General features: G+C 40.4%; 1 protein-coding gene across 2 annotated transcripts in view; it reads left to right on the top strand.

Moving 5' to 3' along the window:
• Nucleotides 1–19,657, top strand: part of ARMH4 (armadillo like helical domain containing 4) — a 98,395-nt gene that overhangs the window by 49,929 nt on the left and 28,809 nt on the right. The window contains exon 6 of one of the 2 annotated variants that reach the window (XM_074327429.2): nucleotides 3,934–4,067. The exons of the other annotated variant lie outside the window; for it this stretch is intronic. Coding sequence (XP_074183530.1) covers nucleotides 3,934–3,980 — 47 coding nt within the window. The 3' untranslated portion in view covers nucleotides 3,981–4,067. Of the gene's footprint in view, nucleotides 1–3,933; nucleotides 4,068–19,657 lie in introns of those variants that run through there. 2 annotated transcript variants of the gene reach the window in all.

Below are 19,657 nucleotides of genomic sequence, written 5' to 3'. Positions count from 1 at the left end.
AATCAGAACGCACTTGTAGGCTCAGTTGGGGAATTAGCAACGTAAACATCTAGTGGGCTAGATGAGAATTAAACACGAATAAATACTGAGAGAACTGGGAAAATTTTTAGAAAGCAAGAAATTAAGTACAAATGATCCTCTTTGAAAAATACAGCGGAAAGTTAGCAAAGATGATGTTAAAAAGCTTTCAATTATGTTAAAACAAAATTGAAAAAGTGGTGAAAACAGTGTCCTTATCTCTTGATTTGAAGTTACACGATGCTAAATTAAGGTGAATTACTTAATAGATTGCTAGTGGTTCCCTGTATTAAGAATCTGGAATATTTGGAGTCTTTCAAGTTTTATTTGTCTTAATCTGGATCAGAGAAAGAATGCACTTAACTTTTGCATTTCAGAAACTAGAGCAATTAAGTGATTTTTCCCTGTCTCCAATTGAGACCATAAAGGAAGCCTCAGAGCTAAGCTTAGTGATCAGGTGACTTTGAAGTCAGCCGGTGAACTTGTTCATTTCGTTTCAACATTTGAGAATTAATAACCACAGGGGTCTGCTTGTCCAACTCAGAACTTTCTGCTTTTCTGTTGGGCAGAAAAATTGTTTCACAGAACCTGGTACAAAATATATAGTCAAATATATAGACAACAAGGGGTCCCAGTTTCAATTCATGTGAAGAATCTTCAAAATAAACATACACATTATCAAGACCCAGGGAAGGACTTTAAAACAGGAGTGCTCACAGCTAGGGGAATTTTGATTTACCCCTTCCATCTCTAAGTTTCCCTGCAGGGCTGAAATCTTTCTGAAATAATGGGATTTGAATTTCAAGCTGCTCCTCTTGAAAGAGGACAGCAACTGTTTGGAACAGGATGGATTTGATGACTCCTGGGGGATAAATACCCAAAGTGAGGTTGGTGACTTCCAACTGCATAAAGTTTGATGTGAAATCAGCCATAGGCACCGGATGAAGTACCACCTGGGTTTGTTTATCACAAGCCTGACAAAGTATTGAACAGCCTGCAGGACCAGGGCTCTGGGCTTCCGAGCCCTGCCATGTGGGAAGCAGACGGGTAATAGGGGCCATGCACCCTGAGTGAAGAATTGTTGCCAGGTAGGCCTTGCTGTTTAGGGCTGAGCCACAGGAACCACAAAGAGCTACAAAGACAACTCATGTACTTAATCCACTAATAAAAAGGAGGTGGGGGGCAACCATGGGAAAATCATGATGTGGAGAAGTTCGTTGTCAGTGGAGTCCTGCAGCCTTTCCTTCCTCCTTCTCCCGGGTCATCAGCTTCAGCAGCCTCCCTTTTCACTCTTCCTTTGCTCACTGGTGGCACCCACCCTGGCCTGCCCTGGGATCCAAAGAGGCTCAGTCTTCTCTTAATCCCTTTCACTGTATCAATGCACTCTTTCTTTAAGACCTGGTTTAAAGACTTTGGTGGACCATACATAATTCATAGTTGTTAAAAAGATAATTTTCAAAAAAGACAGAATCATGATTCTCATTCAGGAATGTGGCTTAAAGATTTTTAAAAACTCCTTAATCAATAAAGGAACCACACAGATGCCACAACTGGTTCAAAGGAGAGATCAAAGAATCACAAATTTACATGGAGTCAAGGACTGTTAAAATGAATTTACAAATGGATGCAGGACTGACTTTTTCCAAGGGGTGAGGGCTGTCCCTCCATTAGACAGTTAATTTTCTTGTCTAGAGAAGAATTATTTGTATTGCTATTAGTTATTTACAATTGAAAAGTTGTAAAATAGTCTAAAGGTTGTGCAGAGCCCTAATGGAATCAGATAATTCTCCAGAATTCCACATTCCATTAAAAAGATATTCAATAATCTTTTCCTTATTACAAAGTTTAATTGTTTTCTTATATATTAAAGCAAGAATACCTTGTAACCCTAAGTTGTTTGGAAGCACTTATAGTGTAAAACAATAACTGAAAGAACTGAGTGGTGGACTTTTGGATAAGTGGGAATGTATCTGTCAGGGAAGGTCAGTTACTGTAACAAATAGCTCCGGTGTCAGCGGCTTAACACAGTAGAATTATACTTGCCCTCTTCATAGTTCCACTGTCACTCAGTTACACTTCCACTAAGTGTCTCCACCATCTTCGTGGGCCGAAGCAGCCTCACTGGACCCTCTGCATCCAGCCAGATGCCAGGGAAAAGAGAGAATTTAGGGGAAGCCTGCTCAGAGCTCACAGCTTGGAATGGACTCATTTTCCTTCTCCTCAGATTCTGCTGGTGAGAACTAGTCACATCACCCCATCTGAAGCAAAACCAGCACAGTGAGCACTTTGCATTTTCAGAGGTCTGCTTTCAGATGCACTCACTGTAGGAATGCAAACCCCAGAAAACTGTTTGCTATTTATAAATTATTGCTAGATCACTGGTGATGAGCAGAACATAATGTCCACTCTGCATGAGTATATGAGTCATAAGAAGAAAAATCTGTAATGTGAGGCAGGATATGACCTATGCTGCGAAAAAAAAAAAAAAAAAGTGCTCTGAAAGTACCAAAGGGTGAAATAGTAATTTCAACCAAGGAGAACCATGGAAAGCATTAGAGACAATATGCAGGATGGCAGTTGAGAACCTAGAATTTGGAGTCAGGAAATCCTGAATTCATGCCTTCGCTTTACTGCCATTGACTCTGGACTAGTTTTTAACCTCTCTGAGCCTCAGTTTTCCTAACTCTAAAAAGGGCATAATAACGCTTAGCTCATAGGGTTGTTGTAACATTATATAAGTAGATATACATGTGTAAAGTGCTGAAGCTCATTTATATGAGACCTTAAAGGTTAGGCCAATGTCACCAAGCTGAGAAAGGCAAGGGACCTGATAAGAAAGGCCCCTGGGTTCTGTTCCTTTCCTCCTTATTTCCTCACGGAGCTTTTTTATACATTGGGAGTTCCCAATAAGACTGTTTTGAGAAAAAGGAATCCACTACCAAAAATAAATTTGAAAATCTGTATGTTCTTGACTGTACAATAGTTGAACTATTTCAAAATCTGACAAGGATTTCTAGTGGCCTTTCCTGATTCATTCTCTCCAGCATGACCCAGTGTTTGTCCATATAACACACAATTAGCTGTTAGGTTTAACCAGTACAGTCTGAGGAGATTTAAAGTGATCGCCTTAGAGACAACATGAATAATTGATTAGAGTTTTTTACTTTTCAGATATTACGTCTTCAAGCTATAGATGAGGTTTCTGTGTCTTTTCTATATTTTTGCCTCTATGGGTTTTTTCCCCCTAGATTAATTATATATTTTAATTTTCAGGATATGTAGGATAATTACAGAATGCTGTTAAGAAAAAAAAAAAAAAAATCACAACATGGCTCCCTTCAGGACATGTAGCACCAGGGCAGTAACCTTAATATGAACTTGAAAGTTGAGTGTTTTGTTCTACTTGGTTGCCTCGTGCAAGTTTATATCCAACTTCTCTGCACCATGAGTGTCTTAATAATTTTATACGGATGAGCATAATCCTTAAGAGGAAGCAAGTGTGGTGTTTCTTGAACATTAACATGCTTACAAATCACCTGGAAATTCTGATAAAATGTGGGCTCTGATTCAGGAGGTCTGGGGTGGGGCCCGAGACGCTGCAGTTGTGTAATACAAAGCTCTCAGGAGATGTCAGCTGCTGGCCTGTACACCAAACGGTGAGGGGCCGTGGACATACTATTGACCTGGGAAACTGAGGAAGCCTCACTTGGGAGATTAAAGGGGTCCTGAAGGTCGTTTTTAAAAAGAAATTAGGTTTTGATAGTATTTGCTTTTATTAAAACTGAAATTGGTTGGTTCTCCCCAGCCTCTATTAAAGACAGAATTCTTTAGACTTTTAGACTAACTATTAATAATTTTGGCCTTGTTTAATTTTTTAAATTTATGTTATTTTGTTTTTGTCACCCTTAATTATAGTGATAAGAGCATTTCATCTCTCTCTGCCTTCATGTCTTCAAAAATAAAAGCACCTGGCTGTGACCTCCTGCAGAGGGGCAATGAGGATAAAGTGTGCCACTCTGGTCTAGTACGTCTACTCTTACTTACACAGCTTCTTACCATGAACCCCGCGACTCACATCATTTCCATTCTTCTATTTGCTTATAAGAATAAATTGAAGAGCAAGATCATATATCCAGTAAGTGGCAGAGCCAAGAATCAAACCTACGTCTATTTGGTTGTGAAGATGCCGCTCTTCATATATGAACCCAAGTCCCTCTCACAGTTTTGTGAACCTTTTCCAGTACCGTGCTGGAGCCAGCTCATCCTGAATTGCAGGAGAGCCAATTGTTCAGTTTTTAGCAAGCCTATTGTTAAACACAAGCATTAACAAAAAATCAAATTATATAGATTTAAAATTAAATGAATAATTTAAAAATACAGGTAAACATACAGAAAACTCTTCACCTCTTAATTATTTTACTCCATTTTACTTCTATCTGTGCTCTTCAGTCCATTTACCTTGATTGTATCTGTAGGGTGGAAATAATACCATAAAATGGTGTGCTACAATGCATCTTTTCCCACCTCTGCATTCAGTAGTGTCATATTGGTAGCTTGAAATTGCCTATGGTTGAAATATTTAGGGCCGGCCCGGTGGCTCAGGCGGTTAGAGCTCCGTGCTCCTAACTCCAAGGGCTGCCGGTTCGATTCCCACATGGGCCAGTGGGCTCTCAACCACAAGGTTGCCAGTTCAATTCTTTGACTCCCGCAAGGGATGGTGGGCAGCGCCCCCTGCAACTAAAATTGAACACGGCACCTTGAGCTGAGCTGCCGCTGAGCTCCCAGATGGCTCAGTTGGTTGGAGAGTGTCCTCTCAACCACAAGGTTGCCGGTTCGACTCCCGCAAAGGATGGTGGGCTGTGCCCCCTGCAACTAGCAACGGCAACTGGACTTGGAGCTGAGCTGCGCTCCACAACTAAGACTGAAAGAACAACAACTTGAAGCTGAACAGAACCCTCCACAACTAAGATTGAAAGGACAATAGTTTGACCATTGTTCCCCAATAAAGTCCTGTTCCCTTTCCCCAATAAAAAATCTTTAAAAAAAAAAAAAAAAAAGAAATATTTATACCATAGAGGTAGATAAATACAAATCAGGGCTTGATTTACTGTTTTGTTGATTGGCTAGACTTAAAGTGATGCAGAAAATGTTAACAATGTAGATCAAACTTTTAAAAAGTGTGTTGTGTCTATTACCAAAGCTGAGAGTGGCTTCAGTTTAATTAATATAATTTGTATTGGGATGAGGAATAATTGAACAGTAAAGCACACATCAGAGTTAATGACAATAAATTTATTGAGAGAAGAGTTAGTGGAAAAGGAAGCAACTCCACTTGTCAAATCATAGATGAATTGTAACCAAAGGTTAGTTACAGATAGAAAAGTAGCGAAAAGCAATGAAAGCATTCGGTGAGAATCAATTGGCTGTATGGGATTTACAATAAAAAAATATTGTCTGTTACTGTTATTAGTACATTGTGTGCTACACATCCTTTATATCAGTAAAATTTATAATAAATGCACACACAGCTTTCTTTTTTCAGGAGAGTTGGTTGTTAAGCACTTATCAGTATATAGCTGTCATCCCTACTTGTTGAGTCCTCTGTAGAATTGAAGAGCATTTACAACCAGCTGCTATGGTGCTTTTCCACAGCATTTTCTGTAATCTGTGATTCATTATCTTTCTGTAGAGGTTTTATTTTCAGGTTTCCTTGAGCAGGCTAGAACTGGGCAGGAAACTTTCTTTACCTCAGGTGTGCAGAACTGGGCACATGACGGTGTTCCAGAAAGGAGATAATCTCTGCTGGGCAGGGTGGGAGACCTGCCTCCCTGGGGACCCAGGATGGTGCCTGAAATGAGTATGACCAGGCAGTCAACAGTCCTCCTGAGTTATCCCCTCAGTTACCTCATCTTAAGCAAAAGTTTTAATTAAGGTGAATTCGAGAGAGCTCTGTGATCTTAAATTCCGCATTTCTATAGCTGCTTCTTGAATTTGTGCTGTTAAGTATTGTGCTTCTTGGTTTATCAAGACACATGCAAGTATAAGAGCACCTCCTCAATAATTCAATTAGGAGATTTAAGAAATAATGCTTTCTTAAATTTATATGACCCTCTTAGAGTTTACTAAACATTTTAACACATATTAGCTGGTTTGTCCTAACAGGAAGATAAACAGGGAGTTATTAGTATCCCCAATATTACTGAGGCTCCGGGTAGTTCATAACGTGTTCCAGGTGCATAGCTGGTTGACAGAGAAGCTAGGCCTGGGGCTACCAGGTCATTTTCTCCATCTCCAATGTCCTTTCCCTTCGATCGCTTAAACAGAAAATCCCATTAAGCTAGTAGTCGTCACGTCATCATGTGTCTTCTAAGCCCAAGTCAAAAAAGAAGTCTGTCTAAAGGTACATTGCTGCTTTAGAAAAATGATTATTTTTTCTGACGAAGTTAATAAATCCATCCTTTGTGAGATCAAGCAAGGAGGTGAAGAGAAGTGATAGTGGATTGCTTGCGAGGCTAATCATTGCTTTAGAACTCCAAGTATTGAGCATGAATGTGCAGACCCCAGAGTGGGCTTCAGCCGACAGAATGACCCGATGAGGGGACAGCAGCTCCGGGGGATGGAGTTTGACATTTTACTTTATTTCAGGCAATAAACATAGTCGAGTAAAATGTGGAATTTTGTAAACAGTTGAGTGTACAGCTTGGGATATATCCATCTGTAACCACAAGCAGTGCTACCTCTGGTACTTTTTACACTTTTTGCAGCCTAGTCAGCAGATTGGCTGTAGTGACTAGGCTAACAGAGGCACTTCTTTTTTTTTTTTTTTATTAAATTTATTGGGGTGACAATTGTTAGTAAAATTACATAGATTTCAGGTGTACAATTCTGTATTACATCATCTATAAATCCCATTGTGTGTTCATCACCCAGAGTCAGTTCTCCTTCCATCACCATATATTCGATCCCCCTTACCCTCATCTCCCACCCCCCACCCCCCGCCCCCCTTACCCTCTGGCAACCACTAAACTATTGTCTGTGTCTATGAGTTTCTGTTTCTCATTTGTTTGTCTTGTTCTTTTGTTGTTTTTGGTTTATATACCACATATCAGTGAAATCACATGGTTCTCTGCTTTTTCTGTCTGACTTGTTTTGCTCAGCATTACTCTCTCAAGATCCATCCATGTTGTCACAAATGTTCCTATATCATCTTTTCTTACAGCCGAATAGTATTCCATTGTGTATATATACCACAACTTCTTTATCCATTCATCTATCGAAGGACATTTTGGTTGTTTCCATGTCTTGGCCACCGTAAACAAAGCTGCAATGAACATTGGAGCACACGTGTCTTTATCTCTAAATGTTTTCAGATTTTTTGGGTAGATACCCAGAAGAGGGATTGCTGGGTCATATGGCAATTCTATTCGTAATTCTTTGAGAAACCTCCACACTGCCTTCCATAACGGCTGTACCAGTCTGCATTCCCACCAACAGTGTATGAGGGTTCCTTTTTCTCCACAGCCTCTCCAACATTTGTTGCTATTTGTCTTGTTGATGACAGAGGCACTTCTTATGTGAACAAGGGTCACTAGGAAAATAACAGGAGTGTATTAATTTTACAAGATGGCGTAAGGATACTTCCTTATACTAGTCTAAATTTCCTGATTTTTTTTCCCCCTCACCATCCATCTAATATTGGAGTTGTAACATTTTTATGGGGCAAATTCCCAAAGAGGTGGGAGTTTCTCAAAGTCAAATAGAGACATAGAGCTGATATTCAGATACAGAGGAGCTATACTAGGGATGTATTTCCTCTAGCGAGGCATTTACTATGCTATCATTATTCCTTCTCCTCATTTCGCAAGGCTCCAGTGAGGGACAGGGTAGCCAAGAGTTGCCATTGAGGACTCTGTCCGTAATTTGCTGTGGGATATATTAATGAAGTATACACTCAAATTTCCTATCTGTGAAATAGAGTTAATGGTCTGTAAGAATTATTATGCAGGATGATAGGGTGACCCCTGAGTGCCCTGGGGTCTAGTCTCAGGCACCACCTGCAATCAGTATGTGAAAAAATGGAGCTTCCTCCAACTGAGCAGTAGATGTCGCTGCAGTCAACTAAAACCCCAGGAACTCTCTGGCCAAGAGGATTCTATTACTAGAGGAAAAAGGAAAGGAACATACTAGCTATTAAACTTAACTGAGTATCTAGCTTTCTTCCCCACCCCAAACTCAAATCCTTCAGATTATACTACTGTTTACTATTTTCAATAACATATGTTATTGAATGGACAAGTCTCTTCAGAAAAAAAAAAGTTCGTTCAGCAAACCATTCCATTCCATTCCATTTTTCACTCATTTACCAATTTGTTTATTCAAGAAATACTTACTAGGCACCTACAAACTGGGAGGCACCTCCCAGGTTCTGGGTTTACAATGATGAACAGTACAGATAGTCTGGCGTTCTGGAACTTCCTGTCTGGTGAGAAAAACAGGCCATTAAAGAGGTAAGACCACACACACACACACACACACACACACACACACACATACACACACACGAAAGTAATTACAGTACAGAGAGATTAGTGTAATCACAGGGCATGTGCTAGATGAAAGAGAAACAGATGACAAGGGGACCTGGCTGAGTTGAGGGGTCAGGGATGGTCTCTGGGATAAAATGGTGTTTCAGAAGGTACCTGTGTTGTGCGTCAAAGGCACAATTAGAAAGTCAGACTCTAGATTCCTTTACTCTGATTAAGATTTTCACGGGTTCTTGTCGTAGCTCAATTTACCTCCCTTGTCATCGTTTGATGACATCATTTCGAATATATAACGAATATCTTCCTTCCTGATTTTACTAATTCGAAAGATCTAAAATTTTAACCACGATTTATATCACTGTCATTACTTCTCACTTGAGATATTGAAAATGGCTTAGTGTCTTTCATGTGTCAGGTACTTTGACAAATGCTCTTGAATATTTTATTAGTGTATGATATATGGAAGATAAAATCGAATGTTGAAGCAGTCTGTCTGTCCCTTGTTTCACTCCTCACTGGGGTTTTGGACTCAAGAAAAAGCTTCAGATTCCCTCAGGATGCTGAAGTCAGCCTGCGAAAACACAACTGGGAGCCACTTTGGCGACAGTGACGTGACCTGGCTGGAGGGAAGGACTGTCCATGCATTAGGTCTCAGACATTGTAAGCAGATAATACAGAATGAAATATTGATAAGGAGCATGCAATTATTCTGTTCCATATTTGCTCAATCTTCCGTGGCTCATGAATTACATTTTGAAACCCTAAATTCAATTTATTAAGAGTCCTAAATCATGATGTTTGGATGAGTAAAAACAAGTGAGTAAATCTGAATGCCTCTTTTTCAGGAGACTCAAAAATTTGTTTTGCAAAGACAGCAGAAATGTGTTCTGATGAAACAGTAACAACTTTTTTGGCTCTCTCTCGGTTAAGAAATTAAAAAACAGTTTGTTTTTTTAAAAAGTTGTTTTAAAAAAAGCAACTCTGGGGTCTGCACTCATCTGTATTTAATTCATTCAAAAAACATTTATTTGTCATATAAAAATCATGGACCGAAGGCTAGTATGACTATGTATGGACCTGTCCAACTATTTTCCTTAGAATAAAGAAAAAGTTCCTATGTACCAGGTTACGAAATAAATTGCTAAGAGCTGGACATTCAGAATAGTGAAAAGCATAGTTGTACACAATTTCTCTTAATTTACATACATGTCCTCTCTTCCATTTCATGCTCAGAAAGTTAAAGTATTTGGTACTGCCGTAATTTGTAAAAGGAAACATTAATGTCCTGGGAGGAGCCCTGAGGAAACTTGAACATTTCTCTGGCGTTGCTTCTAAGGTATGGTGTGGTCTTGGGTAACTCTCTTAATTGCTCTGGGTCTTAGGTTTTTCATTATAAGGGGCCTCAGATGGATCTGAGGTCACTATGGAGAAGCCCCTTTGATTCTCCTCTGTGCTAACTTCCAACATACTCATATCTGGGGCTGCCTTTTTTTTTACTCAGAGAAGAGGTGACACAGTGCCCTGTCCAAGTCTAGCCCGTCCATCTGTGATCTGGATCCCGTCAACTTCTTCCTCTTCTTTGGTCTGATAGGGGTACTGAGCCATTTGGGAATATTCATTGTCTAAGTTAGAAATGTGGGTGCCATCTCTACTTCCTCTCTGTCTCACTCAGTTCCCACATCCAGCTGGGAGCAAAGTCCCATTAATTCTCCCTCTTAAGTGACTCACCTTTCCTTGTCATCCTGCCTTCCTTTGTCACCACCATCTCTTGCTCAGACTATTGCAGGAGCCTCTTTACTGATGCTCCTTCTTGCAGTATCTTCCTCTTCCAGTCCATTCTCTACACTGTTTTCAGTGATACCTTTCTAAAATGCAAATCAGACAATGTCTGTTGAGTGGCAGCAACCCCACCTAACAAATATTTATATTGTGAGAGAGTGGTGTGCCAGGTTCTGAATATCAATCCATTTAAATGAGACACATTGTCCCATTCAAATTAAAACCTTGTGTTGTGTTGGTGACCTCCTTTACTTATAGGATAAGATGCGTTTCTTCTCATGGCCTTTGAGGCTATGCACATTTTGGCCTCAAATCTGCCTTCCTATAACCTTACTTTCCATTACCTCTCCTCTTGCCTTGTATGTACTTCCCACCCCTGCCACACTGAACTCTTCTCAAACTGAGCATGCAATGTTTTTTCATTTTTCTAAGATTTTGCATATCCAGGTCTCTGTCTGGAATTCTTTTTCCCATATCTCCCATCTGTCTGTGGAATGCCTATTCAATTTTGTAATACCTGATGCAGATGTCATCTTCTTGGGAGAATTCTCATGAGTTGATTACCTCCTTGTTTATGCTTCTACAGACTTTTGCTCATGGTGTTATATTGTATTTAATGTCTGTCTTCCTTATAAATGCTACTTGAAGGCAGGGAATCACACCTTATTCATCTTTGTATTCCCAATGACATAACACAGTTATAGCACATTTTAGTGACTCAATAAGTGGTTGTTGATTGACCAAAATTAATGAGTGAATGTATGTGCACGGATGCATGGATGGAAGTAGTTACTGCAAGTATTTCTCATCTCAGTGGATATGTCAGTAACTGTGGAAAGAAGAAACTTGGAAGTTACAGCTGGCTATTGATCTCCCTGGTAAGGCTCTCATATCTGCGGGTACATCCTGAGCTGATGGCCAGGGAATTTTTTGGACTAGATCTTCGAGTCCTCTTTAAGCTGTAAGACTTGATAACTTTATTTGGCTATGTCACTGCAAGCCCAAGAGTTGGAACACTTTCCTTGTACCACTTTTGCCTGCTGGCTGAGAATCAAGGGCAGTTTTACTCAACTTAACTTGTCTCTGTCTCTTATTTCTCTGAGCTGATGGCCAGGGAATTTTTGGACTAGCTCTTTAGAGTCCTCTTTAAGCTGTAAGACTTGATAACTTTATTTGGCTATGTCATAACGAACCCAAGAGTTGGAACACTTTCCTTGTACCACTTTTGCAGGCTGGCTGAGAAACAAGGACAGTTTTGTTCAACTTAACTTGTCTCTGTCTCTTAGTTTTCTGAGATCGACTTTTGTGTCTTCAATGACAAATCATTAAGCTCATTCCCAGATGCATGGGTTGTCAGGTAGGCATCATTAAGGCCAGTGAAATGTCTCAGTTTCAGCTGAGCAGGGTGAATATGATGCTATCTGATCATGACAGACATGGTGATGTGGTGATCCAAGAGGAGAAGATCTTTTAAGACAACCTCATACCTCAAATGTAGGCAATTACTCTAGTCAGTGAGTAGTAATCAACAAGGAACGCTTAAGGCGGGAACATTAATGCTTCCTTTAATGCAAAAACATTAGCAACTAAAGGGTTTTGTTGTTGTTATTGTTTGTTGCTGTTTTTATTGTGGGTTTTTTGTGTGTGTGGGGGTGGGGGGTGGGGAAGGAATGAACCCTTCATTTCCAAAGTTGACTTTTATAATCAATTTGAAGATGTAAAATATTTTCAGGGATGTGAATAATCAAAAGAACTGAAAGCTTTTACAAGATCTGTTTTTAGCCTGCTTGCTTCATATTTTTGCTTCCTTTTAGTCCTCCAGCACTCTGTCACATCCATTACTTTCCTGAAAAGAAACATCATTCAGACCCCTTAAATGATGTTTCAATGACATATAATCCATTAGAATTCAAAAAAGCCAGCACTTTCCAAAGAGACATGTGACACCCTTTCACTTATTCTTTCTCTCTTTTTTCTTTACTTGAAGTGAAATTTCAGTTTCTCTTGGAATTTCTTGTTTCATATATTTTCGTAAGGTCATTTTATTTGCAGATAATGACCTCTCAACTCCTAAAACCACCTGCTTGGTTGGCTAAAAGGAGTAAGGCAAGGGTTAACATTAATTCATTTCCCCCATTTTTGTTTGTTTTTGATCATGACTATGAAGCAGTATGTGCTCAAAGCAAAAATTTTGGATAAAATATATAAGCCTGGCGTTATGCCCAGAAACAGCTGGGTAGGCTTCTAGCTCTGTCCATCACCACAAAGAACCTTTAGTTAGAGCAGACCACAAAATCACTCGAGGCCAGAGAATGGTGCAAACGTCGTGCTACCATTTCCCTTGGGTTGCCTTTCTGGCTGTGCGGACCCTCCTTACTTGAGAGGTCAGAAGCCCCTCTTTCTTGGTCGCCTCCACCTTTTCTCTTTATCATTCTCCCGCTGGGGCTCCAGTTTCACTCTATGGTCTTGATTGGAAGCTTCACAATCAGAGACGTTCTGCATTCACAGTTGTCCCTGGAGTCTAGAACAATGCTCACAACGTAATACACCCTCAAGAAGTTTTTATCGAATAAAATTAGTTTTCAGAGGGAAGTATCGACCTAGACATACAAACCTCTCTATTGTCCTTGCGTTCCTTTCTTATTACATGATGTGGGTGCCTGAGGCCAGAAGGCCCTCTTCCTTCCAGGAGAAGATGGGAAGGCACAAAGGAAGTGAAAGGCAAGGAAACCCCATCCTGCCACATTTCAAAAATGTTTGAAGGAGAGAGGAAAACTCACCCACAATCCCTCTACTTACTCAGAGGAAACAAATGACCTGTTATCTCCCAGCCTTTCTTCTATGCATTTTTCCCACAGTTGACATCATGGTTTCTTCCATTTCATATCAGTGCATTCTAAGTTACATTGTAGATTAGCCAAATAAAATGTATGTGCTTAAATTAGTAGTAACCATGTTTATTTGTGATAGTATTTTCTTTGATTCTAATACCAAAGATTTTTACATTTTAATGCTTCTAAAATCATGCTGAAGTATTGCAGTCAATGTGTATTTTTAATGTCAATGGTAAATCTTATAATCAATGACCTCTTTGGGTCCTGAATATAGTATATAGAATAGAATGTAGTTACTTTTGATATTTTCTCATAGGAAAGTGACCAGACTGACATTCCTTTATGGTTCAAAAAAGATTTCTCTGAACACTTCAAAGGCTTATGGGTCCCTGCTTCTGTTTACTCTTTTCTTCTTTACATTCAAAGAAAAAAAAATTTCCCCCCCAAAATTTGTTTTATTGTGGTAAAATTCACATAACATAAAATAACCATTAACCGTTTTAAAGTATACAATTCCATGGAATTTAATCATTCGCACTATTGTACCAGCATCACCTCTATTTAGTTCTAAGACATTTAGTTCTAAGACATTTTCATCACCCCAAAAGGAAACCCTGTACCCATTAAGCAGTCACTCCACATTCCTCTCTGGCAACCACTAGATTCCTTTTGGTCTTTGTGGATTTACCTATTTTGGGTCCCCTGTTTACACCTGAAGGTAACTATGAAGAAAATGTCTGGCTTTCTCACCTGGCACATGGAGGCAGAGAATGCATGTGTATATGTGACATGTTACAACATGTTTATACATGCTGAGATACTAATATCAAATTGACCACTAAACATATATGCCTATGGCAGTTATAGAACTGTCCTGGGAGTTTCTAAAAATTAGGTGTCATTTTATGTGAGGTACGTAAACCAGCAAGACTACCAACATGGTGAGAAGGGCTTATGGAGGTGAATTAATGTTAAGAGCCAGGCACTGCTTAGCTCGTCTCTCTGCTTCAGGATCTCAGCTTTAAGGTATCAGCTGAGGCTGTGGCCTCATCTCAGGGCTTGACTGGAGAAGCATCTGCCACCAAACTCATGTGGTTGTTGGCAGAATTCCATTTCTTGCAGGTGGTAGGACTTGTTGGCTGTTGGCCTAAGGTTGCCCTCGCTTCCTTGCCACATGGACCTCACAACATTGAGGTCAGCTCACAACATCGAAGCCAAAAAGAGGGAAAGTCTGTGGGCAAGAAAGGCCCTCCAGTCTTCGGTAACATGGTCGTGGAAGTGACATTTCATCACCTCCGCCATATTCTGTTGGTTAGAAGCAAATCACAGGTTCTGCCCAAGAGGGGTATCAAGACACTCAAGAGCGCGAGTATTAGGAGGTGGGGGTATGAGTGGGTCATCTAGTTACTCACATCTGTCTGCAGAGCTGGCTCGTTTCCATCCTCCACTGAAGAGTACATTAGGTAAGGGAACAGGCTCATTCTCAAGGAAACGTGGGCATAAGGAGAGGTTCTGTATCCGGGAGAGCATGCTGGATCCTTGCCGTGATGCATAGAAACCATGACTCACCACTGGTTTTGATCTGTCAAGGGAAACTGGAAAATGTTTGACAGTCTCTGAGGAAGATAATAAATAGTGATGATGGCTAGTAGGTTTAGCCTAAGTGTCTGATATGAGGCATCTCCTGGAGCCTCGAGACTTGAGGGAACAGAGTGGCTGCAGTCACACAATAAAGAAATGCAGATAGAGTCTCTTAAATCAATGGTGTTGTTTGCTAAGAATTCATCCTCCAAGATCCTGTGTCAGCCAGACTTATTCTGAAGGAATTCTGAAATTACCGAAGGGCAGTTTTTGATGCATAAAAAGTAACTATGGCTGGCAACATATATTTTTAAGAAACACTTTTTGATCTCAAATGGCATTACTGTATTCAATCAACTATATCATTTGTCTGATTTCTCTCTGAATTACCCTCTCATCTTTCAAAAAATCAATGACACCCAGCACAAGATCACATACATGGCAGGAACTAAGTAAGAACTTGGTAGATGAATGAATGACTACAAAAGAATATTTTATACACTCTGGTGATAATCATAAGAAAGGAATCTTTCGAAAGTTTTGAGTAATCATTGACATTATTAGAATAAATGATAACATTAGGGTTGCTTATTTGAATAGAATAATACCCATGTATAAAAATAGTTGTGTGTTTGTTTTAAGTTCATTTTTGCTCCTTGATAATATTGCTGTCTTCTGCCTCGGTGGGGAGTTGTCATTCTTTGCTTCCAATACTGTAGTGAATACAGTGGTAGCGGATTTAAAAAGCAAAGATAGTGAGAATCAGAGGTGACTTTGACAGCTACCACTGCTCATTCTTTATAGGTGTTTTAATTAGAGTTTTGCTAAATTTGCATGCTTGGGATACTATGCTATACTAGTCAGGAAGGAGAGGGTAATAATTAAACATTTTGAGAAAAGTTAATGAATGCATAAATGTTATGAGTGACAATATATGATAATTCTGTGCTGGAATTATTTAGGGCAAAATGTTAATACCAGTATTTTGAGTGTTACTGATATTGTAAGTATAGCTAATTCTTGGTTTAAAGTGTGTGGATTTTCTGCACTGTCTATTCTCAGGTAAGCCTCCTTTTGCTAATCTAGCTATTTCCAGGCCACTTCTTGGACTACTACTTGCGTTTAACACAAACCGAGAGATTACAAACTATGTTTTAAAATTGACTAAGAAAAATATCAAGTTAAAAAAAAACACACCAAATTCCAGCAGGGTAGCAAGTTTCTGTCTGTTAGTTTTAGTGTTTACACAACTGCTTGCCTTTGTCAGTCTGTGTGATTGACAGTTAACTGTGCTGTCTGACACGGGCATCGATTCTGCTTTCCTATTGATCAGGGGAGATGTGAGCTGGGGAGACTGTGATAGATGGGAAGTACCAGCCTGTTCTTGGCAAACACTGTGAGACTGTGTCCTTCTCCAACTCATTAAATCAAAGCAGAATACTGAAAATGGTATGCCAGGCATGACAAGCCTTTCTTGGGATGCAGAGAATCAGATTTTTTGCTCATTTGTAAAGAAACATGACCTGCCTACTATCTTTAATAAAATGTTATTTTAAAGGAGCACGTACATCAACTTTCTCATCTTTATCTTTAAAAACCCTCCCTTTGAACCCATGGCTCCTGTTATATGTTGAATTATATCCCCCAAATAGGTTAAAGTCCTAACCCCCAGGACCTGTGAATGTGATGTTTTGGGAAATAAGGTCTTTGCAGATTTAATCAAATTAAGATGAGATCATTAGGATGGGCCTTAATTCAATGTGACTGGTATCCCTATAAGAGGGAAATATGGACATAGGCACAGACACAAGAGGAGAATGCCCTAGAAGACACAGAGACACACAGATACAGAAGGAAGGAGCCATGGGAAGACTGTGGCAGAGGTTGGAGTGATGCTGCCACAAGCCAAGGAACATCTGGCTTTACCAGAAACTGGAAGAAGCAAGGACAAACCTTCCCTTAGAGTCTCTGGAGGGAACATGGCCCTGTCAACACCTCGATTTTGGTCTTGTGGCCTCCAGAATTGAGAGAATAAATTTCTGTCATTTTACGCCACCTAGTTTGTGGTGCTTCGTCATGGCAGCCCTAGGAAACCAACACATCCACATCCCATTTTGAGTTCCTGCTTTCCTTCTCTCCATCCCTTCCCAGCCACGCTGCAAGTTGGCTCGCTTGTACCACCCCACTGAAACTTCTCTTGCTGTGGTCTTAAGCAGATGATTGAACTGTTCTGCGTCTTTGTTTGTGTTTATCAATAAAAAGAGCATATCCTTGGAGGCTGTTATAAGGGGTAAAAGAGTTAATACAGCTAAATCACTTCACATGATTCCTGGCACATAGCTAATACTTAAGGTACATTTACTTCCATTAATATCATTTGCCACATATGTCATCCCTTTTCAGTTCTTACTTTGCCTGTCTGCAGCATTGGACTCTATTAGCCACCTTCTTCTCTATGACTCCTGGGTTCCATTGCCTTCTCGTTGTCCTCCCTGCTTCTGGCTGTTCCTGTTATTAAGCCTCTCCTCGGAAGGCATTGTAGCTGGTGGATAGAGCCCGTGTGTTGGAATCTAACAGACCTGGGCTCAGTTCTGAGTTTATACTTATTAAGTGAGTGACTTTGGAAAAGTGAACCTTCTGAGCCCCAGTGTTTTTGGATAAAAGAGGGGCTAATTTGACCTTCCTGGGCTAGTGTAAGGAGCAAATGAGATAATATGAGCAGAGGGCCCAGCGTAAGCTTGATTCTGACTTTCACCTCCACCTCTGGCCCATCCTCTGACCCCTTAGTTGAAAACTGTCATGTAAGGCTCTGTGGTTGATGTCTTCCACAGTTCTAAGGGGAGTCATGTACTTGAAGTCAAATGTGATCCAGCAACCCTGTCGCCCCAACCCCTCCAACTTTTGGTGCAGAGATAGATCTGTGGAATATGCTTAAGGAGCTGGGAAAAGTCCTGCCAGATGGAAACTTCTATCATATTTGATGTTGTAATCTCACTAGCTTCTACCACGTCTCATGGCTTTGATTTCTCCTGTGGTTCCTAGAAATATCCTGTCTTAGAAATAACCAGACTCTGGCTTTGGAGTGGATAGCAGAGGAACCAGGCATGATGTCCTATGGAAATCACGTTTTAATCCGACTTCAGCAATGATTGATTCTAAGGCAGCCATGAGGGGTTCTGAGCAAGGCAGTGGGGAATGCAGGAGTGGTGTATGTGTAGTGTCACACAGGAATGGTTGTCACCAGTAGGAGGTGGGCTAAAGGTGTGGTGAGAAGTGGATTCTTCCTGGGTGCAGTGCCAGGATTAAGCCTTGGAGGAGGGACTGGCATAAACCAGGCAGGATTTCAGGGCCTGGCCGGTGAGCTGGGGCTCAGGAAAGGTCTCTGGTTCTAGACTGGGCAATTGATCAGAATTGAGAATCTGGATCCTTTGGACTGAGCAAGCACAGGAAGGGAGTAAGGGCGGTGAGGGATGGCTAAACTCTCCTCTAAGCCTGCCATGGGCCAGGCTAGTCATAGAGGAATGTCGCAGGATTGGAGCACACATGGAGTCTGGAATGTGACTCAATTCTGAGCCTCACCAAATGGGGCCAAGAGGCGAAGCAGGGGTTGTCGGTGCAGGCTACTTCTGTCACCATCACCTTGGAAACGGAGGCAGGCCAACGCTGCTTCAGTGGTCCCAACTAGGAAGACCTAAAGAGGGAGAAACAAGGGAAATAAAGCTAACAGATACATAGGTCATTATTGCCTGTGGCCATTAGGAAAACACACAGAGGAAGTTTGGGGATCTAGGAACTCTGAAAACATCTTCCCGTCATGTATTTGCTGTACATACTCTGTGATAAGCCCAGTGCCAGCCCAAACACCCTGAAAATAGCCTTCCCCCCGGTCTTCATTGCTCTGAAGAACAGTTGCCTTTTGCAGCCAGAGAAGTACTTTATAAGTGATATTCCGGCTAACAAATGCCCCTTGCGGTTGCTTTATTTTTACATTTCTTAATACAGACTCATGGGGCACAGTTCTATTGGGGTAATCTACAAAATCAATGTCATAGTTGTCCAGTTATTCCTTGTTTGCAATATCTGGATCTAAGGCTCACAAGTGCGCCGGTGTCTAGTGATCAAACCATAATTTTGGAGGACCATCAGTCATTAAGGGATAAAGATCGTTTCACAATCTTTGTATCCCTACCAGACCTTCACCAGTCTTCGCTGATGGTAGTCAGTTTATCTGTTAGAATTAGGACCACATTGCCTTTTGCAAGTTCATGGAGTCAGAATAACGAGGCAAAAGAGTGCAGTGGGGATACAAAGCCAATAACAAGCTATTCCCTATTAGTGACAAAGAGTTATGAGGCACCAACAGCAAAGCTGACTCGTTAATGCTGCTTTTACTACCCCATTTAGGAGACCCTGGAGATGAATTACTCTGTCTCTTCAGTGCAGGCAGACAAATGAGAGAGTGAATAAAATATTGCTCAGAAAAAGTTGAAGTAAAGATGCAATTGTGATCTATTAAATAAGATTAAAAAACTAATCCAATATTGACTAAAGTAGACTATAATCTAATGGACTTAATATGAAGACGTTGAAAGCACTTTTACTTTTTGCAGATTCTAGGACAGCTTTATGTTTTAGTTTGTCTGAATCTCACTTTGTTTGATTTTAAATTAAAATTTATTGGGGTGACAATGATCAACAAAACTACATAGGTTTCAAATGTACAATTCTACAGTACATCACCTATATATCGCATTGTGTGTTCACCACCCAGACTAAGTTCTCCTTCTATCACCATATATTTGACCCCCTTTATCCTCTTCTACCACCCTCCTCCCCCCTTACCCTCTGGTAACCACTAAACTGTTGTCTGTGACTATGAGTTTTTGTTTCTTTATATGCTTG

The sequence above is a fragment of the Rhinolophus sinicus genome, chromosome 3 (genome assembly GCF_057876585.1).
Source record: "Rhinolophus sinicus isolate RSI-liver-muscle chromosome 3, RSI-T2T, whole genome shotgun sequence".
Classification (NCBI taxonomy): Eukaryota; Metazoa; Chordata; class Mammalia; order Chiroptera; family Rhinolophidae; genus Rhinolophus; species Rhinolophus sinicus.
The sequence above is the reverse complement of the archived record's forward strand: the minus strand, read 5'-3'. Positions and strand labels throughout refer to the sequence as shown.